General features: G+C 32.3%; 3 protein-coding genes across 3 annotated transcripts; 2 read left to right on the top strand and 1 right to left on the bottom strand.

Annotated features, from left to right (window-relative positions):
- Positions 1 to 6,151: 6,151 nt before the first annotated feature.
- TRIADDRAFT_53607 (uncharacterized protein) lies at positions 6,152 to 9,886 on the bottom strand (the record flags this gene model as incomplete). Its single annotated transcript, XM_002110021.1, has 7 exons — positions 6,152 to 6,223; positions 6,571 to 6,620; positions 6,959 to 7,052; positions 7,373 to 8,134; positions 8,606 to 8,761; positions 9,678 to 9,771; positions 9,879 to 9,886. 7 exons carry the CDS (start codon positions 9,884 to 9,886, stop codon positions 6,152 to 6,154), a joined length of 1,236 nt encoding a protein of 411 aa, XP_002110057.1.
- A 5,853-nt stretch (positions 9,887 to 15,739) lies between these two features.
- TRIADDRAFT_53608 (uncharacterized protein) lies at positions 15,740 to 16,696 on the top strand (the record flags this gene model as incomplete). Its single annotated transcript, XM_002109466.1, has 1 exon — positions 15,740 to 16,696. One exon carries the CDS (start codon positions 15,740 to 15,742, stop codon positions 16,694 to 16,696), a length of 957 nt encoding a protein of 318 aa, XP_002109502.1.
- Positions 16,697 to 18,405: 1,709 nt separating this feature from the next.
- On the top strand, positions 18,406 to 23,668 carry TRIADDRAFT_53609 (uncharacterized protein; the record flags this gene model as incomplete). Its single annotated transcript, XM_002109467.1, has 21 exons — positions 18,406 to 18,432; positions 18,694 to 18,761; positions 19,863 to 19,918; positions 20,112 to 20,146; positions 20,321 to 20,407; positions 20,590 to 20,672; positions 20,839 to 20,941; positions 21,023 to 21,115; positions 21,193 to 21,286; positions 21,394 to 21,420; positions 21,493 to 21,560; positions 21,653 to 21,702; positions 21,767 to 21,861; positions 21,958 to 22,001; positions 22,083 to 22,244; positions 22,362 to 22,496; positions 22,634 to 22,723; positions 22,852 to 22,944; positions 23,034 to 23,161; positions 23,267 to 23,369; positions 23,561 to 23,668. 21 exons carry the CDS (start codon positions 18,406 to 18,408, stop codon positions 23,666 to 23,668), a joined length of 1,749 nt encoding a protein of 582 aa, XP_002109503.1.
- Between the last annotated feature and the right edge of the window lie 2,968 nt (positions 23,669 to 26,636).

Here is a 26,636-nt window from a genome sequence, read left to right on the forward strand (position 1 = left end):
CACGTTACTTCACAACAGCTTACGCGCTTGATCTACCGTAATTACCGCATTGTACATCCGTTACTATCTACAATAAAGTATCCAATTTTGTTAAAACCCCTTGCATAATTTCTGTTAATGGCTACTAAGTTCGCAGTCGCTGACTCTTCGAATCCTCCATCACAGTGTTTAGTGGTCCTAATAAATTCTATTACTGTAGATCTCTTAAAGTAAAAATTTATCCGTACCGTAACTCTCAAATAAGTGTCACATGCACGTATTTCCTGTAAACTAATTTTAGCAACATCCAAATCTGATTTTTACGTCTACATAATGGAACTCACTAACTGTCATTAGAAATACCATCACTATGTATTTTGCGGTAAATTGCATAATAGGTAGGCTCTAATATCTTACCAACTAATATTTATCGAGCAGAACTAATCTAACCTACGAATAAAATACTAAACTACTGAATTATTAGAGTTATCTCTGTAAAAATTGTCTTGGCAAAATGTATTTTATTCTAAAAATGAATAGCTTACTGCACTGTACAGTACATGAAAAGCTATATAAATCGCCATTGTAAAAGCTTTAAACTCTATTTATCATGTGAAAATTATTTTCGGTAGCTTTTTACTTATAATATCTCAAGTGTCTATACAAGATTATAAATGTTACTTTTCACACATTTTTAATTGATATCATATTGATAATTTCAAATTTAGATCTGTCTTTAAAATTTGTTGACATATCATGATACAGCCGGCATCTAATCAAATTGAATTTACAGGCTATCCATTGTATACGTCAAAGGCAATTACAGCCTCTGCTAGTGATAACGAAAGTTTTTACAAGTACGGTATAAGGATTTTTTAGACGTGATGATATTTTTAATACGATATCTCTTCTCCGTTTGAGTATATATCTAGAGCCAATTTAATGTGTACTGTAGACTGGCTATTATAAATTTTATCGGCAATTGTAAATGAAACAGATTTCAACTAGAATATAAATCACGATAAGAAAGTTATCCTCGACAGACGATCGCTATTAATACAAGCATCTCACTCATATTTGATTTCGATGTCAATAAGATTTTGAGGATTATTGACTACAAGTCCCGTATTGATATCATATTTATATTGGAATGCATGTGTTTGGTTAAAAGGGTTCGTAGACGTATTACATGATAAATTTTACTAGGAAAGAATTAATTCAATCCATAGATTATGGCGGCTTGCACTACCAATTGTAATCTTAACTAATTACAGCCCTGAATTGTTATATGGGGCTATTACATCGATAAATTTTTACTATTAACTATCTTATTTCTATTTAACTTTTATTAAGTCAGCCCGTGAAATTTCGTCGAAATAGTACATCGCAGTTTACCTAGCAATCATAAGCTTAATATATAGACAATCTGTTACTGCTTTCATACCTTCATTAAAGCTGGCGACTGGTTTTGATAGAGTTAACCCATGTTCCAAAAGGTTAAGGTTCAAGGTTAATGAAATATAGGGTAAAAATAGTACTTTAGTATAAGACAGTAGCCTATTTTACGTGATATATTAATATTATCATAATATTGTTATGTATTTAATTAACAGCAAGATATCATAAGCAAAATTAAAAATAAAATTTTAGAAGATTTTATATTTGAAAGCATAACTTCATCATTATTTTTATGAAATCTTGTTAGATATAAAACTATGATGTTGTGTTATATCAATCACAATACTAAGTCCGGTGCAATTATAGTAATGACTAATCTTGCATACCCATCGTTTAATCGATAATAAAATGATATTAGGGTAATTATAATAAATAATATTAAGCATGACTTATTGCAATGAGTAGCAATATTAAGATATTTTAAAAGCTTAATAACCTTGAATCCAATAAAAATACTAAATTCTATTATAAATTAATGATCTAGGAACCGAAAATAATTCTTTTTCTCAGTACGTGTAAAATCTATTTACCCTCAATTATCATCAAAATATGCCGGCTATTGCCGGTATAACGTAATGAAGTCTGGAAACAAAACACTCAGTAATAATAGACTAAAGATCTATAGCATTGGTGGCAACAAAATTTTAACATTTTATTCTTCTAATCATTAAACTGGAATTACTGATTGTGAATCAAATACTATATACGATAATAAAGTGTAGTTACGCAATAATGTTACTTTACAAAGCTGTAACTTATCCGGTGTCTCGAGTCCAAAATTGTTATAGGGGAAAAATACTTTTAATTTAATGTGATACTTATTTTGTCAACAGTGTCATAGTCTATACGCCGAAGGTACCGGCTTTAGTCATCACTTGCCATGATCTGATGTTATTACACTCGTCTACGTGTACTAGGAAGCAAGACGGAATTCAGTAAACACTTTACGTAGCTAGGGTAAATAAGACACAGTTTTAGCCATCCGGCTACTAATCTGCACTTTATGCGATATTTCTGAGCTAAAATATAAATATATCCTGTAATAAGATGCCTATGACTTAAAAGGCATGCTAGAATAATCGCTATTTTTGCCATGAGAGATTAATACTAAGCAAATTACGACTAATAAAATGGATGAGAACATACGATTCTGATCCTTTATTTTCAGAGCAATTCGTTAATGCTAGCTAGATAAAGTATACCGTAAATGTACCAGATCACATGCCTTTATCGAAGTGATAACTCGTCAAAGTAGCGATAATTTAATTTTGACAATAGATTCTCTCCACCGTTGTGGATTGAAATAGAAAGAAATATGTGGTCCAGATAAAGATTAATCTATTAATAATTTTGTCCACTAATAAATTCTTCTGAAGCTATAGCTTATATCGTTACTGATAATTACTGAAATTGTAAAGAAGTAAAAGAGCAAAGAATTTGTCATGGTTAGTTGGTCAATAGAGTTACAGCAGTATCACCATTGATATCTATGATGATAAAATCGATATCTACAGTAATTATCGATAATCGGTAGGAGCTGGAGTAATACTGTATATACTATCCATTAGGTCCAGATGAGAAACTTCTCTGATAGTTGAGGAAAAAATTTCGGTATCTATTTCAGCATTTTACGATAACTGGTTTAATCAGTTTCGACTAGTAATTATAATTACTTCACTGGTATCAAATCCATGCGCTTCTAGCTATAAGACTTACATCCGGCAACCAGTAGAAGGATTACCAAAATATTCTTCATGATTTTAGATAAATCGGGCCGTTTGTGCTGGTATAATATTTATTATAACTGAAAAGCAAGGTGAAAATCATTGTATTTGTGTTAAAATAAAAGCCTATATCTCCATCCATTCAAAAAGCTCAATCTTGACATCTCTGTTGTAGACAACTTTCTCTAATATTAACGATAAGTTATGATGATAAATCTTGTTCAAGTCGCTGCATTACAGATATTACAAGAAGCTTTCATACTTACCTTCCTTATGCGAATGAAATAGACTTGTCAGAATTGATAGGAGAGTGAGCTACAGATAAGAAAAGGATTGAAGTATAATCGATTAAAGGCGTCTACACGCTCTTCCCGTTAAGTCAATAAGAGCTAATCTAATTGACTCCCTTATGACGTCAATGGAGCTAAGTTCATGAAGAGGCGTTCCTGTTACCACCCTTTATTCAGCTAGCGATTTAGCCTTATTGATGAATCAACAGTCAATCATGATCAATAATAACGTTTGTTATTTTTATAGGAAAATCTTATGAATAGAATTGATAATAAGCTTAAGGATAGATTGTATCATTTTAATTATCTTGATATATCGATATCATTTAGCTCGCTTTCTGTTTGTTCGATCAAAGCCAGATGAGCAACTGATTGAACAAGGCTCAAGACTGATAGCTTTTGTAAATAAATAAGCTTACAAACAACAGTTCTCTCCATCATCCTATCCATAATATAATCGGTTCAAAAAATTTCCAAAACTTTTGATTGCAATTGTCATCATCATGCGAGCAAATTGATATACATATATCATATACGTATCTATCTTCAAAAGATCATTCTGGCCATAATAAAAATAGAGTATAACCATGCCTAAGTTAATTTACTACTCATATTTATAATAGTGCTAAAATATCTGTGGTTCATTTGTATTATACCAGAATAACCGGTAACGTAACGTCGTAAACTTTTACAACTCCAAACAAATGAATCATCAACAGTGTTAATTACCAATAGAGATATGATTCCTGGAAAAAGTTACTACGATTTGTACTGGTTTATTTTGGCAATAAGAGACAAAATTGGGTTAGATGGTGACGTCTATAATCTTGCTTTTTGATATCGTTAGACGAATCGGAATTACTGAGGTGCAAAAACGCTTTGATAATCGAGACTTACCGCATTGTAAACAATGCTTACTTGTATGGTAGAAACTGACGGATCATGAATATCAAGGTGAAAGCACCATTGTACTCAATTCCGTCATAACACCTTACTCTGATTCTAAGGATTGACAGCAGCATCTTAACAAAGTATTACAGTTAACCTTTGGACTGATGTACAACTTACGGTATATTTCCCCAGAAGACTTTAATTTTATTTACCATGTAATCGCACTAGCAATAATTGTTTAACATTTTGCACTTGGATACAGGAAAGCATTATCAAAATTTTAATGATCTAATTTACGGCTAGTTTTTATTCGATTTAATATACGTATACGCGTATATTGTGGGCTTAGAAAAAATGAGGATAACATGTAATTGAGGTAGTCAATATTTTGCAGTCGCTATGATTAGCTGCAAATTTATAAAAGTCAAAGCAACTCATTGAATTAATAAATTACTGACAACTGGTATTATTTTGTACTACATTGATTAGCGCTAGATTACTGTGTGTTATCAAATACTTTCTTAATTAAAAGAAATGACCTTTTCCATTAAATCGGAGATAGACGTTAAAATAGAGTATTACGTTGAATATTAAAACCAACTGGAATGATGTAGGGTCGTATAAAAGATCTGATGCAACAGTGACCTAAATTCTTTGAATGGCTATAACATATTAAGATTGAATTTAGATACGCTTTCATTTGCAACATAGTTATAAACTTCATCTGGATTAGATTATGTGTGGAATATGCGATAATTCGTGGATTAAATTCTATTTAATTCCGATGTGGTAAATAAGGCTATAAGTACATTAACAGCAGACTTTGTGTGGGGAATGATATTAGTAGTCCTTATTGAAGTATCTAAGATGATTACTAGTATCTACATTCAGTATTTCTTTCCAAATGAGGCAAACGATCGTTGATGTGGATAAGGAATAAAAATTAAATTAAATATTACATCATCTTGAACTATTCTGCTGACTACTTTTAAATAAGACATTACAATTGTTGGAATAACTTATTCGGAAATGTAACTTTATTTCATATAATAACAACGGCCACATTGTAATGATTAGGGCAGTAGTATAACGGATACAAATAATAAACGCAAATAAAATAATGCCTAGGTGAACTTAGATAGATTAGAACCTGTGATGTTCATAAAGAAGTACATCAAACGATTCGAAATTCATTGACCTGTTGTGCAGAAGCATTCATGATATGGTAATACATTCTTTTTTTGTAACAGTTAATTAATTTAACAAAAGCAATACCAGTAGTATTGTTATAGAAATCAAAGACATCAATTCAGGAGCAATACATTAAATGTACAATGAAATAGCAGAAAGTGACGCCAAGACGATATAAAAAATTTGTATTTAAACATTGCATACATTGTGATACGATTTGATTATAAGTAAAGGTTTAAATTAAATTTTTGCACCAGGAAAAAATTGTGTAGATTGTTGAATTTCAATCTACGATACTAATTTTAGTCATTATTAGCTCAATCACTTTCGAAATTACACATTTATAGCCTCGTTACTAATGTGAAGGGAATATAAATTATTTAGAAATGATAAATAAAATTTAATTTACGATATTAGATTCCATGCTTGATATCAACCATTGGCTTTTCTTGATTTTTTATCTAAAATAAGAATGTCCTTATTAATGACAACGCCATCGAAATACGATAAAGCATTTCTTGTCAAGTGACAAGTTTAAATTTGGTATTAATTGATAATTGTAAATATCTCATTGCGACACTATGAATAGCTCCGTAGGATCTACAAAATTTTTGTACACTAACTCTTTAGAAATGCCTTCTTCCAAGTAATTGCATCAGGTGACAGCGCTTGCATATTATGTTTGCAATCCTATACATAGCATAATATATAAAGTATGTTTACAAAATTATGGTTTACAGCAATTGTTTAGTTACTACTTATTATATCATGTGCTATACTTTGCTTCCAAATGCTAATTTTCGATTTTTGACAATATCAAATTTTAGTAATATATCCTAGGTATACTATTCACTTTTGCTATCAAATTTAGGAATAACTATACAGCTGTATACAGACTAAGCTTGATAATAGATAAATATTTTGTTTACGATAAGCGTGTTAAAAAAATCACTTGATTTATACAATGTACGATATGTATTTTGCAATTATAGCGAGAGTTACAAACGAAATTAAATAGTTAGATGGTATTATAATACCTTGTGTTTAGAGCAAACCAGGGTAAAATTATCTTCATCCAAGAGGCAATCTAAAAATTGACCATATAAACACATGAATTAAGTCATCTGATATAAATCTTACTCTCAATAGCCTGAAAAATACACTAGTCAATCAAAGATCTTGTTCGAAACATTAGTTCCCATAATTTTGCGTAATAGGCAAATTTTTAACTCTTTTGTATTACAGGAATCCAGAAATAAAAAATGTTGGTCTTAACTATAAACTAGTCAAAAGACATTCTGCATGTTGATAGTAGCGCATCATATTGAAATCTAACTATCGCATTGTATGAATAATAAAGTGTCACTTTACGAGAATAGGAAAGACTAGAATTTTATTGAAATATTAACAGCCATAGTATCTTACCGCTTTGCCTTGAACACAAGAAGTGATATTTACGACTGCATCCCTTGTACAGACAACCTATCGTACCTCCGAATGTACCACAAACGGAGCATTTCTATCATAGAAAATAAAAAAGAATATTAGACATTACTATTTCCTAGCTGGTAAATCGTATATTAATACTTGATAATTTCAGTTACTAGTAAAATGACTGTTTAAGTAAGGTGCAATTCTTATACCACTCAAGGACCTGAATTTGGATTTAGTCGATGGCTATGATAGATCAATTAATTATCTATTATACGCGTAATGCAGTGTAACAAATAATTCAATTAATTTTTTAATGTCGCTTGTATTAATTATATAATTGGACTGTATAGATCAACTTTATAACTTCTAAATTAGCTCGCTATCAGCATCTATTAGGTATCTTACATTAGTTCGACCAACTCTAACAGCGTCAACTAGACCGACAACTGTGTCTCCTAGCAGATAGACACCAGGCGACCAAACTATACAATCTTCGTGAATCCAGATTTCTTCTCGTTCTTTTTCAGAGAGAGAAGTTACATTTGCAATATTACTACCTGCATTTCGGTTATCAACAATACCAGTTGAGTCTAGTCGTCGGTTCACTGATTGTTGAGATTGGTGATTATTTTTAACAAAATGACCATCCATGTAGTGGAAAGGACCATATAGGGCACCCAAGATGGAATAATTACTGGGAAACCCACATAGCGAGCAGATCCATTGTTTAGGTCGTACACAAGGTAGTAAACTACTTTGACTGCCAATGTTATTGTTTTGAGAGATAAGATGCGATGATGGTAATATATGATTTGCATCTGATGGCGCACTGTATCTATTATGACTATCGTTAGTAGTCTTCTTTTTGGATAGAATCGGCGATTGCTTTATATTTTTGACTTTCATAATATTACTACTGTGATTTTCGCCTTTTCTTCGATGACTTGATGTCGTTTTACAATTATCCATTATAATTGGAATCGTATTTTTTCTGGGTCTACCTCTTCCCCTCTTAATAAATTGCCCTGTTTCCGGATCAATGACACCAAATACCTTTTTACTACTTGAATTTAGTATTTGTTCCTTAGTTCTGTTTTTACTACCAGGCGGTCGACCTCGCTTCCGCTTTACTATAGGCGTTGATAATTCATCTTGTTGTGTAATTATCTGTTTAGAGATTGCTAAAGTCAGTCCAGTCCTCGCTTTATTATAATTATATCAAAGTTAATCAGTGGTTCAGAGATAGCATTCTAATCTTGAATCGATATGGATGTATAAAAAACACACAGATTTTAAGTAACAAAAATTGGTACTGAAAGTAGCATGCATGATGGTTATCAATCTAGATTTCAGAAGAACGCACTGTAAATGTCCTGATTCCATCACAACTCGCGTATTTACTATTACTTGCACTTACGGTAATAGAAACAAATAAACTGATATTTGATAATGTTTGTAATAGTATTATGCTATTTGTAAAGGGGTTACAGTTGTTTTTACATGTGCTACAGTTGAAAAGATTACTCTCTTTCTGTTGTACGTTACTCGTATGATACAAATTATATTGATTTAGCCAGGCTTACCTTAAACGTAACAATTATAACTATCTAGCTGATACGGAGATACGCGTATAATTACCTGATCAGAATTGGTAATAAACTCTTCCGGCAAAGATTCCGATTGTTGATCATCTGATTGCATGATGTTGTCTATCTTGTTAGAGATAAGTTCTTCGTCACCAATATCAACACATTTCAGTAACGACTTCACTTTATGACGTGGTAAACATCGCAGCTAAGCAAGTGTTAAAAATACGGCCATCAGGATACATCTACTACGACATCGAAAACATGATAAATTTATAATCATAACATCTGTTTGACTCTCTATCTTGCCGATACTATTTTGTAATATTTGTTCTATACCTCACATGTCAGCGGATACAAGGTAAATCATCTTTGCATTCTTTAAAATTCGACATCTACCGTACTGTAGTAGTTTTCTAGGACTTGTTGATGATGATCTATTATTACAGTTAGCTTACTACAAAATTGTTCAATAACTAATATTGTGATCCATATTGCCTTGATGTAAGTAGTTTTAATTGTAGAATGTAGTAGCTTCAAAGTTTAAACGTGACCGAGGCGAGCCTTTAGTAGATAGGTAATGGCTACATCTTTCATGCCATATAGAGTAAGATTTAGATTAAAAGACAAACAATGTCGTTGTTGCACTGTACAGTGTACACTGTTCGATAGTAGAAAGTGTGATGATTTATAAAACAATAAGTTTTGCTGACAAGTGAGCAAAATTGGCAACGATCCAGAGGTTCCACATGATAAAATGATATTGTGTATTACCATGCTTCAGTAAAGCACTACAGTATAATGTGCATGCATACAGTAGGTACGTACACATTGAGTTAAACAACATTGTACAGTAATGTAATCGTCTAAAATATTGTTCGTTTCTTAAGTGATCGGAAATTGGTTACTGGCTCGCAGAGTATTATTGATAGTAGATTAGTTTAAGGATCATTGAAAGGGCGAATTTCTTTCATACGCTCGTATATACATACAATATGCCGTTTCGTATCATGTTGTGATATAACTTAACAAACGGAGAAGAAAGTTGCATGGACAATAGAATAGAATATATATGGTTCTGCACCATTTAATGTGGTAGAGTATGCTTTGCTATCGAGTGATACCTTGACATGATATCGATTAGGGTAACAAGTCTGAGTGATATCAGGGTGAAAGATTTGAACTCCTGTACAGGTATATGCAAAGTGTGGAGAAAACCTGATATTACGATCCACACAAAGTGAATTGACAAGGTGAAACACTGCATAATCTATCTTTCTGTATTAACGGTGATTCAGTAATTTTTAAATCTTTCTATCAGCTACCTAGGCATGGCAGAAAATTTGATTACCTCTATATCGATGTTGTCCAAGCTGACGAATAATTTAATTTGAATGCTTTAAAACTGCAGCTCCGACTAGATATACTTACGGTACTGTACAGTGTACAGTACAGTTCCGTAAGAGAGATTACAGTACATTGTACTTGGTACTGTACTGTATTGATCAGTCCTAGACCTGAGAAAGGTCCGGTCCGGTTCGGTTCGGTTCAATACCTTTATGATCTACATATATATTCAGCCCGGTTCAATACTGTAGTACTGAGTGTTATTAAGTTCTGGTCAGAAAGCGAAAAATGAAATAAAACGTATAAATATTACACAGTTTGGAGTAAAATTGGTATCCATCGATATGTCCTTATGGAAATATTTTTCAATTAGTCTTCAAAATTAGTCACAAAGATATGTGCTGATTTTTCTAAAACGAAATTAATCACGCTATACAGTACAGTTACTGTCCAGTAATTCAGAAACGCGACTCAGTGGATACTGTGCTATACAGTGTGTTAAACCATCGCTTTGTACAGTACTGTACTGTACACCGAGCAGAAAATTGAAAACATTTTTATTTATTTTTTCCATACTAACAGTGAATATTATCAATCCGAGGATTATAAAATGCAGATACTGTAAACTAATGCATAAAATATAGTGAATCAATGCATAATATTACAGTCTATTTTTAAATAATAATCTAGATGTAATAATAATATATCTATTTTATTATGTAAAAGTAGAGGGGCTATTAAAAGGGGAGAGGCAAAAGTTGTGCACGATTTAGATTTATCATTTATTATAGGATGTCGCAATGAAAGCACCCAATTTAAAGTTGGAGCATTTTTTGTCAAATGCTGTAAGTATGTAGATTCTATGTTTTGTATATATAAAGACAGGAATTGTTCGAATCTATAGTAGTACAAAATTAGGAACTACATTACTACCCTATACGTTATCATGACGTTATAACCTTCAATTCTATGAATTGCAAACGTACATAATTTTTTTGCCCTGGGTACCCGTTTTCAATTTTTCGTTAAGATGATCAATTATACCCATTAGCATCAAGTGTACAGTTTACATGTACGTATGGTACAATAAAGACCTGATTATCTAATTAACTACGTACTGTAGTACACTATTGACTACAGTACTGGTGTCATAAATTCCTCAATTTATTTATTTATTTACTAATCACGGCCATACCTTGTACTGTGCAGAACTACTCAGTTTCGCGAATGATATCATTAATTAATGCAACATCACACACTTAGTATGTACAAGTACAGTATAGTAAAAGTATTTTTTTTGTTTACATACCAGTGTTGAGTAATAACTATTTTATGCTAGCAGCATTCTAATGTATTGTGCTTGTTAAAGTATGATGTAGTAAATTTGAAACTACGTTTTTACCCTCATTATGTTGTGAACGCAGTGTGAGGTAAAGTGTAGCAAAGTTAGGATTGCTATGAAATAAATATGTATTTTCTAAATGTCTAATGACTTAAATGATTTAGCTTCACTACTGTACAATTATAAGCATACGCACTACACGATACTTACGGATTGAAATGATAGAACTCCAGCTAATTCAAATATTCGACTGTACTTTCGACAGTGGAATGAAGATAGCCAGTCTTCAATTTCCTTCGTCATTCAAAGATATACACTTATAGTCAGTGCCTTCCAAAGTACCTTCCTGATTGTAAACAAGAGATTAATAGGGCTACATGCATGTATATGTTGGACGAAAATAAATATAATAATCAAATAACTAGAATGGCTAATAAATTCCCTTTCAATTCCTACTCTTGAAGCCGATGATTGAATTTACCGTTAATTTACAATATGTCTATGCGTCATATAGACAGTATTTGTATTCAGGTAATACAGTTGCCAAGTTAAGTACTTTAACTATCGAACCACCAGCAATCTTCTATTTACAGTCAGTATGGTTAATAAGCAAATAGTTTAAAAAGTTCCAAGCTGATCGATATAGCAATCCTTTCATACAATTAAAATATCTGTGAACTTACTGACGTGTCACAGTTTCACTAATTAAAATTTTCGATCTCAGTACTGTCTTTGTACGCACTTCTATGATGAATATACTATAATTATAGCGAGAGTAGACCATCGATAATTCCCGACAACAAAAAAGGACTTTCGAAATTTGAAAGCTTTAAAATTGCCTTAGTGGTTTTTTAGAAGTTTTCTACTTTACTGTTGAAGAAACTACCCAATCCATAGCTTACGCCATGGAGATTTCTATGGCAGGCAGGTAAGGCGAATCGTTTGCATTAATACGCGTATTCAAGCGTTTTTATTACGGTATTGCAAACTGAACGAACTGAACGCCGCGCCGTTAAACCGTATCACATTGTACGGACTAACGGACGGTACTGGTCCATACTATTGAATCTATTTTGGCGTGATGTCAGTAATTCTGCACATGTCCTGCAAGGTATTAGTTTTAGCTAATAATTATATTTTCTATTTATTGATGGCTTACTTACTTACTTGGGAATAAGATACTAATTTATTTATTACGGCGATATACTGGTATTAACTACTGTGGTGATTCATCCAGATCGAGCCAGCCCGGTGAGTGAATTACTCGTGTGATGCATAGTCCATACTATTGAATTCATTTCGGCGTGATGTCAGTAATTCTGCACATGTCCTGCGTGGTATTATTTTTAGCTGATAATTATATTTTCTATTTATTGATGGCTTATTTACTTACTTGGGAATAAGTTACTAATTTATTTATTACGGCAATATACTGGTACTACTGTGGTGATTCATCCCGATCGGTGAGTGAATTACTCGAGCGATGCTAGTCCATACTATTGAATTTATTCTGGCATAATGTCAGTAATTCTGCACATGTCCTGCAAGGTATTAGTTTTAGCTGATAATTATATTTTCTATTTGTTGATGGCTTACTTACTTACTTGGGAATAAGTTACTAGTTTATTTATTACGGCAATATTCTGCTACTACTGTGGTAATTCATCCCGATCGAGCCGGCCTGGTGAGTGAATTACTCGTGTGATGTATAGTCTATACTATTGAGTTCATTCTGGCGTGATGTCAGTAATTCTGCACATGTCCTGGGTGGTATTATTTTTAGCTGATAATTATATTTTCTATTTATTGATGGCTTACTTACTTACTTGGGAACAAGTTACTTATTTATTTATTACGGTGATGCATTGTTGCAAACTGCAACGTGGCAGCAGTGATTAAACGTTTAATATTAATTTGTATATCTTCTTGACGTTGAGTCGATCGTCTTGGACAAGATTGCGCACATCAGCAGTCCCTCAAAAAAAGTCTCCTTTTATTAAGCATTAGGATAATCCCTTGTAGTTAAGAAGAATTGTGCTCAGCATTGTTAAAACAACATATTACAATCATATGCTACGCTTATCTGATTAGTTCGCTATATAATTTATCTGTCATCCTTTCTAAAAATTGTAATAAGTTCTATGCAGTTTAACTGCTTGCCTTGGAGTTTGCAAAGAAACCTTTCCATAATAAATCTGTGCCGTCTGATCTTACACGCATATGGAACGCATGAAAGCCTTAAAGCCGATTCTTAACTGTATAATAAATCGCCAAATCTGAAAAGACTTATCATTGCTCATGTCATATATAAAGGATGTTTATTTTACTTTTTCTTCTTCCAAACATCCATGAAAAGATAATTAATCGAAATATTTAATTTATTTACAGAAGTACTGACTGTTCAGTACTGATCTTAGTAAGTTACACTGTCTTGTGTAGTGCAGTAGTCAAAGGTCAAATTTTTTGGTATTTGCATTGTATAGTTGCATAGTAATTAGTTCGTTTAAACTGTATTTATATTTTACTTGCAGCTGCTGTACTGTCTTTATGTACTAATAAACACTACTGACCCTAACGTCAGTTGAAGATGAATTAAATTAAAATTTGCCTTACCTAATCGTAAAATTTTTTACTTCGGACAATGTACGCCTATGCGAAACGAAGTAATGATATGTTCAATCCGGTAAGGTATTTCAATCTCTGTATATATACACTTTTAAATAATAGAAATACTCGGTTAAAATAAATCTTTTATCACCTTTGAAATGTAAATCACCGTAAAAACCTAGAAAATAGGCTGTATATTTATAACAGATATACGCATGTATTTATTGTATTCTAAATTTGTTTACACTTAACTCTTAGGACTTCCGTGATTATTCTAACTGTAACTCAAATCAGATTGTCATATTTAATAGTAAATACAGCATAGTGCTGATCATTACAAGATGCTGTACTCACTTTCTAAATTTAGATTATACTGTACAATAGTTGCTCACAAAATAGAAAGTTTGCTATGATATATCAAATGATGACTCTAACCGAAAACGAACAATAATTTTCTTGTTAAAACTCTGTATAAGTTACGGGCATATCGGGCTTTATCTAACAGCAATTATAATGCATAATACGCGTAAATGCATAAAGGTATAAAATGTGGAAATTTATCCACTAAGTCTGTCTATGTATGCAAAATGAGTGGCAAGCGACTAAAGACACATTGATAAAGAAATTAATAATTAGCTTTCTTGATATCCAATAAGGTTTAGCGTTATACAACATCATAACGTACTCAAAAATTAGTAGATTAAATGCACCTGATATAGAGAAGTCGGATTAAATCATTTATGATTTAGTTACCATGATTTATTCAGACTAAAGATATTGACTTACCATAATGATGACATTTGTAATTGTCATTAATGATGGCGAAAACACCTGCGAACTCAAATTAATACTTCGTCAATGAGTTATAGCTGTCATCTGCCTTTCTTATTTTCTACAGATGCGTTGTCAAAATGATGCGCCATTATCCCTATGTTGTGTTAGCGTATAACATTTTAGAACATAATATTTAAATCTTAATGTTATGTTTATCACTGATGTCGATACCTTTATAGATACAAAAATAATATAATAATAATAGGGTTAGAATCGTGCAGTAAATTTTATTCGACATCTTAGCAATATACGATGTAAATCAGATAACTTGATTCTGAACACTTATCACTTTAAGCTGCTAAACTGGTTCGGCCAACTCTGACTCATTACAGTCCTAGATCCCAGATATTATACTCGATATGGTAATACATCACTGAATTATCTAAAACTGATTTCGTGTAATAATATAGTATTTATTCATGAAGTATTATTGTTGCTGTTGCTTCCTCATAAATATATAAATCGAAATTCGATATGTTAAGCTGGCTGAATAACATTGTCATTTTATGCGAAAGAGCTGCATAAGCTAACCTATAATTGTGGATATAAAGTCAATTTCATTGGTTCTTAATTGTATCATAGCTGAACAATTACTAAATTCATACCAAAGTTTATGATTGAGTGACAGATTCGATGTTACAAGAAATTGTACGTTATTAATATTTTATCAATCCTTTTGCAAATCTGTACCTGGTACACATTCACTACTATTGTGTCGAAAATTCACATTAATAGTAAATAGATATGGCATGCTGTAAATATCGTTGCAGTCGTAAACTCTATGATCTAGGAGTAAAATAAACAGATTGCAGCGATTGGTGTTGAAAAGAGATAAAGTACAAAGATTGACATATTTGGCGATGTAGAGTATACTACAAGATTCTTTTTTTCAATATACGCTGTTAATAGTAACAGGAGTATGGATTTGTAGGGTCAAAATTTATACATTTGCTTACATTCATAAGCAATTTTTCAACTATGTTAGGAAAAAATTTAAATTATATTTAAGTATATTTTAATAGTTCGCTAATTCATCGGATTTTGTTTAATTTCAATATGGTTAACGACACTACATCAAATATTACCTCCCAGAGCTATTCTACCGTTACGGTTATATCTGTTCTAAGTTACGTGATTTTAATGATAGTCACCGTTTCAGGAAACGCCTTGGCGCTGAGAGTATTCCATCGATATGTCGAACTTCGAACACCGGTAAACTATTTGTTAATTAATCTAGCCATTGCGGATATATTAAAAGGAGGAATACAAGATGGACTTGTTCTTTGTGGATTATTAACACCTGATTGGGGGTATAATCGGGTTATATGCAATGTTAGTGGATTTATGTTATCAGCTTTCCACGTCGGGACAATTTTCACATTGACTTTGACAGGAATATTCCGTTATCTTATTGTTGTAAACTCCATGAAACATTGGATTACCAGAAAAGTGGTAGTTGCAGCTATTTTAGTCATTTGGTTATATGCTTGTTTAATAGCTTTCTTACCCATTTTGGGATGGAACCACTATACATATGATAAGATGCAACTTTTATGCTTGCCTAACATTACAATGGAAATCTCTTATCCGATATTTGCAATAACGGTGGATATTATGGTACCCATCTTCCTTTTAGGGTATTGTTATTTAAGGGTTTATATGGTCATGAGACAAAACATGCGGCGTACCACAGTCACTTTACATGGAAAAACTCGATCTAGATCGTATTCTCGCTTGCATAAAAGAGAGGTACAGATGACACGAATGATGTTTTCCGTTTACTTAGCATTTGTAATATGTTATATACCTTATGTAATTCAGGCATATGTTCTGATACCACTGCAAATAGATGTACCAAATGTTATAGTCTTTCTTACAGGTTATATTTTAAATACTAATAGTGCTATAAATCCGTTTTTGTATGGATTCACTTCGGAAAAATTTCGTCAAGTTTACAGTGCCTATTTATGTTGTTTATTTTCGTGCCGAAAACGGGTTATGCCTAGTCGCTAATTTGATTCTTTGCGATGTACTGAACTTGTCAACATGTTACAATATACGTACAGCAAATAGTAACCGACCTATTTTAAGATTATTTATTGCCGTAATTTTATAAATTCTCGATAATAAATTAGTAAATGTACATACAAATTGCGTATTTTATTCACAAGATGAGCTTTATCAACATAAAAGGCAAAAAAAAAGGAAAAGAAAACTAGATTTCCTGTTGAAGTTTTCGTAAACCGCAACATACACGTACGTTGCTATGGGCTAATTTGTTAATTTGCAGTGAAGTTAAATTCACAGTAGAATTTAGAATAATTGAGATATGCTCATTGTGATGTAACCATAAAAGAGCTTAGTATAGTGTAGATGTCCTATTTCTAGTGATACTGCAATAATAATAAGATACTATAAATAACATGAGTGAATTTATGATTTACAGGGTAAAAAAGTTTTGAATTGACCGTAAATATTTTTGACTACAGTATAGTATAGCGTAGGATATACGTCCATTTTTTATCGTAGCATTTAGAGGTCAGAAAGAAACCTTTCTGCTGTAGCATTTGACAACCTTGGTTTGGTAGACTAGTTTGGCTCGAAAGTTAAGCGTACTGCTTATGTTATAATTAGATTAGTCAATTTTCTCGGATAGAGATATGGCTTTCTTGTATAGTACTTCTATGGACATGTTTTATTTCAACAATCTATACTTGTAATACTGTACCTTAAAATACAATTGGCATTGTATAAGTACGAACTTTAACTACTGTATAGTGTACTGTACACCTACTCATGTACTGTACAAATTAAATTAAAATTTAATAATTTAATTTATAGTCCTGCGTTATAACCATACATATATTATATATTAGATAGTGATTCAATATTAGCGACTAATTGTGTATTAAGAGTATTTAACGTATACATACTGTATAGTAGTGTTACAGTACTAAATATGTCCTTTAACCATGCGACTAAAAACACATACAGTAAAAGATATCTTAACAGTAGTACTATTTACCAAACGAATCCTGAAAGGAGCCAACCCTGCAAAGACTTGGGTAATCAACAGTACAGTTCGTACACGTATATTTGATTTTCCGAAACGTACAAACATAACAGAGCGAATTTATAATGTATATTTCATATACCATATTTATTATTGTACATATTTCTAGCTTGTCGTAGAATCACCGTAGTTAAACTTATTGAATTTATAGTATGGATTATAATTATGAACTAGTCTCCTGTAAGTAGTCCATGATTATACATATATTGCACTGTATTTGACATGAATATACTATCTTGTAAGTCCATGTTACTGCGCTGTCCTGTACTGTATAACAGTAGTGCAGTACTGTATGCTATTAACTAAATTAAAGGGAAAATTACTCACCAAAAAAGCAAGTTTCGATTCATTATTAATTTCGAAAATTAATAATCGAAATTAATTAATAATGAATGAAAACTTGCTTTTTTTGGTGAGTGATTTTCCCATTCAATGGGATGAAAGTGATACAGTACAGTACATGATAGCGTATAAATAGTACAGCGTTACCGTGATGATAGAGACGTTGTTTTTTTGCTCGTGCTAGGCTAATATTCCTCACTACGCAGGCGTAAGGAATTTTTTAATTTTAAAAAAAATAACCGCCACAAGTCAACTGTAAATACTCGATTGTACCCATACCGTCGTCGTATTGATGTTGTAACAACGCATGTGTCACTACGTCACCAACAGGACGGTAAGGTCAATCATTGGCGTTTCAGTCAACACCACCAGTCACTCCATTTTCAACCATACCGCAATATCTTGTCATCACTAAGGGCTGAATCGGCCTGAATGACCAATCCAACCGTCTACAATATTGATGTGATAGAATCTACTGGGGAAGACTGGACTACCTTCCTTAATCTTCCAACAACTTTTGTAGCTTTGAGTTTGCAACACAGTGATAATTTGTTAGGGAAATTTGACCTGAAGGTGTAAACTATAAAATTGACAGAAGACTTGCATCAAGAAGAAGTCAACAAGATTCTGCATTCTTCTCAAGATATTAGAGCCAACGGGTATGTTAGTTTGTCACTTGTGGTCATTCTTGTCGACGTCATTCACATACTAAGGAGTATTATTGCTACGCTCGTACATGCTCATCCACGCAAAGCGATCCCTATATTGGATCGACAAATTCTGTCAAGTGCCCGGAATCTTGATCAGAAAAATAGTGTTCATAAGTAGAAAATCAATGAAAAATGACGCTAGTTGTGCACATAGTCAATAACGATTGAATATTGTAATGTTATAGTCCTACTTACTACAGTACTTGACTTTTAGAGAAGAAGATGAATATATTGTAAAATTAAATAGAACGATCGTTTTTGAAAATCAATCTAAGTTCGATAATGACTTTATGGTATCGTATACATATTCAGCAGCCTACACTATAATACAACTCGATCCCAACTAGCATAGATTGCAGCTGTCCAATGTGAAATGAAATGAAAAATAGCAATAGAAACCTACAGTACTCTACAATACACTAGTACAGTATGTTATGTTAAGTGAAGTAATCGAAGTTCTGCTCATTTTTCATCCAATAACTATCAGATACTGCGATAGCTAACTACAATACAGTATCCTATACTTTCTATGCTTATCGATACAGAAATAGCCGTTACAGAATTCAATTTATCATTGATAGTTATACAAGTAAAAATTGCTACATATCCAAACTTTCAATCGATTTATATAAACTGTATAGACTGCTAGGATATTCATAAAAAAATGCCATTCGTTTCAGGCAAGAAATATCATCTTGGTTCAGTTCAATTATGCATGCGTATGTGATTATAAAAGTGCTACTATTAACTAATTAATACACCGTAGTATAGTGCTGGGTTGGCTAAAATTTAGCAATACTTACTGTGTACAGTGTACATCTTTAAAACTGATACAGTCCTAAACAATGTAAGTATGACGATTAGCTGATACCCACCTATGTCTATAAAACGAAGCTAATGATTGCAATTTATACAAAACTTCTCTTTTCTTATGACTAGCTTCATCTAGAGTGAATTACATACGCAAATAATTTAGATGATTTCTGACCAATCTCGAAACATTATGTTAATTTACCATAAACTCCTAAATACTTACTCTTGTCTAATATTTCAGCCAGCGACGATCGAGTCATGGAGTAGTCGTCAAATTACCGAATCCTAGAGACAAAGGTAACTTATGATAACAGATTGATCAAATCTTTAGTAGCTAACATGTTCAAGAAATACTAATAGATCAATGCCATGTATAATATTTCTTGTAAAATAATCATGCTGCACATGTCTTCGTTAACGACGATTAATCTCATCAGTTCGATTCTTTTTGTAAATTAAACACAATTCTCATTTATTGCTTAACATGAAGGTTATCAACAACGTTGTATCAAGAAGTTGATGGAGGTCAGTTGATAGTTGCTTTTGCAAGTTTAAGAATATTAACCGTTAAAAATGTTGCGCTACGGCTGCATAATTAATTATAGGCATTTGTCAAATGCCAATTCGTTTTATATCCTTACAACAGGTATACTCTTCTAATACTGTATATTAACTTTTAACCATTGTTCTCGCCATTAGTTTCTCATTGAGAATTCCTACCCTCATCAAGTTTCTACCAAGAATCTAATGTCACCTAGCTCTAATGATTTCATACGTGTATTTCAGGTAATTCATCTATATTTATTATACTTAATAATCAGTTGCTACTTTATTAGAACATGCTTATCTATTAGGTAGCATAATTCTCGAGCTATTTACAACTCCGATGTTTAGAAGTATTTTTCTAATTTATCCTATCAAATTAAGCTAAGGTTTTCCCTACTTAACTTAAGACATTAATTTTTTAGTTTATATACCAATTTATAATTCCTAATGTTGCAATTGGTAAAAAATATGAAGAAGAGGTACCAAATATATTCAGATCGTTAGGGTGAGTATGCTGCTACTGCTGTATTCTATTAGTATAATTAAAAGTAAAAACGTCAAACGTTTTGGATAGGTGGGTACTATTATTTTAGGTAGCACCTGTGTAAACTTCAACTGAAACAGAGTAACATAACTAGGCCTAAATATTACGCTGTTATCATTCACTGTAGCTATCCAGTTACTATTTCTAAAAGTTTCATGTTCAGTGTTGGCACACCCCATACATGGCCTATACTCCTACAAGCACTAACCTGGCTTACAGAAATAGTTCAGGTAATGTTGATAATACCCTAAATTAACAAAGTTATTACTATTAATAGTTTTTATTGGATTCTGTTCACATTACTATAACAGCTGGCACTGCTCTTTGAAATTGATGAAATTATGCTTCTTGATAGCGATCCAACCAGTTCATTGGCTGGTGAGGTGGTTGCGTCGGATAGAGCCGTAAGGAATAACTCTAAGTGTTATTTATTCCGAGATTAATTGCTGTATACGGTACTTACAATCGGTTACATTCACAGTTACAATATGATTATATGACAACTGGGTACAATGAATTTCTCCTTGGGAAAGATGACTACCCGGAACTGCAAGAACACTTGCAACAAGAATTAGGTGTTTTTCCTGTTAATTAATTACTAATTCGTATACTGCCTATAGTCGTAGATATTGTGTATTTACAATGAACGTTAGTAATTAATTGTTTATGTGTACTTTTTTAGATAGAAGATGGAAGTCTGTTCGTGAAAGTAAGTTGCATATTTGTTTCTTTGTCGGAATTACGCAGTAAGTTAAAACTGTCTTAATGTATAAATTGTTAGAAATTAGCTCTATTGAAACTCATATTGAACACCAAATGGAAGAATTATCTATTCTGGAAAATGATCCGGTATGACCTACTTATTACGTTATGTACGTATTTCCTTGATATTATATGCAAACTCAAACTTTGTTACTTTCTACGTGGTAAACTATTTACAGTTATCTGTAGATAACTTACAGAAAAAGCAGGCTATCCTAATCGAAGACAGGTAATCTCTAGTACGAACTAGCATTTGTGCTTCTTGATAGTAATACTATCGTTTCCTGTTCAAGAAATAAATTCAAGAAATATATACAAGACCTTCAATTACACAACAGTCGACTTGTAAGGCTAGAACAGAAACAAGTAGAGGAAAAGCAAACTTTAGGTCAGAGTAGGAAATAATATCATAACTTTAGCTTGCCTAAATATAACCTATTAGTATAATAAAGTCACCTACAACCTAAATTCGTTTATTAAACAGAATCCGAAACTCGGTCGCTGGAGGAACTCAGTAAAGACCTTAAAGTAGGCATATTTAGTTTAGTATAAATTTCTTCATGAAAAATAATAACAAATTCTAATCTTCCCGATAACGTCAATATAAAGGCAAGAATTAGCGAACAGAAGCTAAGTGCAAGCGCTGCTGAAAAGATTAAGATGGCAATCAAGGAGAAACAGAGCCTTTGCAATGTATTACAAAAAGAGCTAGACGAAGGTAACGAAGAATTGTGGAATTCGGAATTAAAACTGACGAAGAGACGCGATAAGGTATTAAGCGCTAAATTAGTATCGCAATACAATATGCTATTCCATAAACTTATCACTACGATATTATAGCAAATAAAAGTGACCTAACTGTTATTATCATGTATGTATTAAATATAGTATGAAGAGGCCTATCGGCTGTACTTGAGCCATGTTAAAAAAGTGCTACCCTCTACTTCGGAAAATGAATCAATCGAAAATTATGAGCTGTGCATCAATAAAAATCTAATTAGTCAAAAACGGAAAGTTGTTAAGGTAAACCTTCCTAATGTAGTATGAAAACTCAATTGAAATGGATAACTCTAATGTATTTCTGTCATAAACTTATCGTGTATGCTTGCTTGCTGTATAGAATACAATTGCATGATTATTTCGTGTTGTTGCAATTTTAGCCTAAAATATCACAAGTTAAGCGAGAGTTCTCGGACAAGATTCGCCGTTGCAACTCTAAAAGAGTGACGGAAGAAGCGAATGTTGAAGAGGTTATTTATGTACTTAAATATTATTTACGTATAGTTTCTTTAGTTCACTGTTGCATAACTTATATTTAAATTATTGCCGCATTTAATCAGTAGAAATATTGATTAATACTTTAAATTGTATTTCACAGGTTCTGCGTTCCCTTGCTAATACACAAGACCGTTATGAAGGATTGGAAGCTGAAATTACATCCATTAAAGAAAAGACTCAAGCCGAAAAAGTGGTTCGTATCTAATTTTGGGCATGGTATTTTCAATAATTTTAAAGTTTTAAAATGATATCTGCCTTGTTACGTAATTAATGAAATGTTAGGATTTCCGTGATCGAAAGAAAGGCTTAAAAGACAAGGTTACAGATATTGATAATGAAATACTTCAAGATCGCAATTGCGAGAGTAAATGTGATCGCATCCGCCGGGAAATAGAGCTCTTAAAGAAAGAGTAAGATCAAATTTCGAGTCAAGTGCTAAATTATCACTCCCAGTATTTGTTATTTTTAAGTATAATTGCAAAGATTTTTAATCCTTGTAACCTCTACTCTCGTAGGCAAGAAAGAGTTAACCAAGAGATAATTATATCGACGGGTGACATGGATCGAGAGATCTGCAAAGTAGCAGAGGTCGTCGCTAAACATAAGAGCTATATGAAGGTTAGTGATCATAGATCTTCTGATAAACTGACTAGTGTAACTAATTTATATTAGTCAGGCTTTTCAATTAGCGAAGTTTTAGAGGAATTTCATTTCTTCATACAAATTATTAGTAAAATAATATTTTAAATGCTTGATCGCGTTGCGTAACTTTAATAACAAGTACTTTTTGATTACCTGAACTATCACAGTCTTTAGCTGACAACTGTAGCAATGAAGTTACTAAAATTATTAAAAAAAGATTGAATTCATTAACTGAATGCAAAGAAGAAATTGACCATCTTGTGCTGGAACAATAAGTTAACCTTGTATATAAAATCTACTCTGCTACTGGATGTTACTTGTTATAAAACTTATTTGAAATGCTGTACAAAGGACAGTTGTCTAATCAACTATGGCTAATGGTAAATATATTGTTGTCGAGATAACTAACATCCATAAAGAATTTCAATAGCACCATCTCAGTAAGATAATATTTTTTTAGTATGCACGCTATGATTAATGATCTCCACAGTCCACTTTGAGCTAATTTTTATCGGAGCAAATATCTTGTGTATACTGTACGATTCACTGTAATTTATGATTTGTGTAAACTTGTAATATGTCAAAAAATTAGATAGTGACAATGAATGGAAATGACTTCAGTTTCTAGAATCATCTTTGCGAATACCATGCAGTAAATTCACACTTATATGGTTCGATCTTTTATATTTCATTGTATTATATTTGAGTGTTTCACAGTGATGTAACTCACGCTGACAATATTAGTATATCTGATAACGCTCGTTAATGTATGATTTATACGTATTAGATTTTATACATTGTTATCTTGTTTATGTTCTACTTTTTATGAACATGCATCGCGGTTCAATTCACCTGCAAACGACCATAGGAATATGGTTCATATGTAATAATATTTAGGTATAAACTTCAAATATCATATAACTTTTCATCTGTAACACTATAGTAGCAGTTACTGCGCACTTTTATACATGAGTTGTTGGTTATCGTCTGCTTAACAACTTATTAGTTGCGATAGTTGGCAGATGGAATTATACAGTAATTGTAACGTTAGTATAGGTTGTATTAAAGATGCGAGGCCTATTCAATTTAGATTACTTTATATTTGTGATCGCAGAAGAGCTTGATTTTAAACTTGCATTGTATAGTGCAATACTGTACGTACGCGTATATAATATTGATTGCATCCGATCCCATTATACCCTGAGATTCATATTTAAAATTAATAAATTGCAATACATATAATAAAATGATCTGCCTCGATGTAGTGTTAGATGAATGCCACAAAACACTTCATTGATTGTTACACGTATTACTCTATTATAACAAAATTACTTGTATTTAAAGTAAATTTATGCCATTACAGACCACTATAGCAGCTCGAGCACCGTACCATAGTGCGCAATCAACCTTATATGTGAAATACGGATAGTTGTGCAGTATAGCAAATTTTCTTTTAGCATGCATGCGTACGTAGTATCATACATTTGTACAGTATTTTTCACTGGATCTTGATTTATTCGTTGGTTTAACTGAAAGATTAAGCTATCTATAGAGAATTACATTCATTAAGCAAAATGAGATTAATTTTAAATATATTTCGTTAAATACCTTCTAGTTGTAGAACCTTGAATATCAATCGGTTTTGTTACTCCATATACGGTGTCTATTAAAACATTACCTTAACTATTTACACTGTTAACTTTATCACTTCATTCGCATTTGATATATGATCAGTGTTTCGTTTTCAACTATGAGAAGGAACACGACCTAACACGCGCATAACGTGGATCTCTATGGAAAGATCTGGCTTTTCATCAAAATTTAAGTTTATATAACTTTAATTTCATACTGTTCCTCTAATTGTGCAATATACAGTACAATCACAAGAGTAGTACTTCGACTAGATTTGGCAAAAGGCATCGATCTGTATCAGCATGCTCGTATGGTATAACATGCAATGGTGTAATATTATAACGTATAGTAAAATGGCTACTTGTTAATCGCGATGATTATGCACTGCACGCATTGATTAAGACCGTTAAATTTAAGGTGAACAGAAGTTGGCTAGAAATAGCCTAAAATACAGCGTTCCAGTTGAAACATATTCATACTTTTCTAGCATCGAAGTTATTGTGTGGATTAACATTACTGATCGACGTGGTTTACTACTAAATCCTTAGTACTGTATTTGTACCCACTTAACAAAAATGTTTAGATCGACTAACTCTTGTATGTAATCAGAGATCATTTGAGTTAACGGCATTATGATTCTAGCACATCACCGGCCGAAATGCTTTACTGTAGCTCTTCTTATAGAACGTTATCTTTTACAATAAAAGCTGAGCGTCTGTAAATGCGCTGTTGTTAGAATCTTGAAACTTGTAACAGTTACACACGGCTCGTGTAAACGTACCTTTTAACGTAAGAACTGCTGCGTCCATTTTTTCTATTTTATTTGGGAATACATCAAATGCAAGATACATGATAGCTTTATGTATTTGATATAATATAGCAAAATTTGGCGCCACGTTTGTATATTGTAAACTGTAAAGTTACTTCAAGTCATTACTCCGCAAAAAATAATGATAATTGTGACACAAGCCATAGACTACTAAAATTTTTTTTTCACCAATCCATACGCGAGCCTAAACATCTCAGAAGAATTAACCTTGTACGAGGATCCTAGCGAATACCCAGAATTTTATGTTTACTTAAGCTATTGTTACAATCAAATCTTTAGTGATGAAATGTACAGTATAATTCATAGACTAAGAGGATTCTTGCTTATGGGACAACTATCCCTCGACAACCAAACGCATTTACGATATGGTGGAAGCAGAATTAGCTTTATGAAAGTTAATTCTTCATGACAGTTATTCAAGGAATTGCCCTTAATATAACATTAAACATATACTGTAATAAAAGGTTCATTTACCAATGTTAATTCAATTCCCCGGACAACTATCGCCGATAACTAAACGCATTTGTGATATGGCTTAAATAGCTTCATAAAAAACCAATTCTTTATGAAAGAGTTATGAAGGCATTGCCGCTAAGTTACCATCTCTCTTTACTTGTGCATGTTTGAGATATCTACATTAGTCTCACAAGTCGCGCTGCCTGTTCATTAACCAGTACTGTATTTATGTTACGGCCAATGTAATTAGAAATCGGGCATCGTATTTAGACTACATTTTCATGGGCGTGGTGAGACCTTGGTTGAAAGTTGAAAGCTGTTCAGTG

This window comes from Trichoplax adhaerens, genomic scaffold (genome assembly GCF_000150275.1).
Source record: "Trichoplax adhaerens TRIADscaffold_2 genomic scaffold, whole genome shotgun sequence".
Classification (NCBI taxonomy): domain Eukaryota; kingdom Metazoa; phylum Placozoa; class Uniplacotomia; order Trichoplacea; family Trichoplacidae; genus Trichoplax; species Trichoplax adhaerens.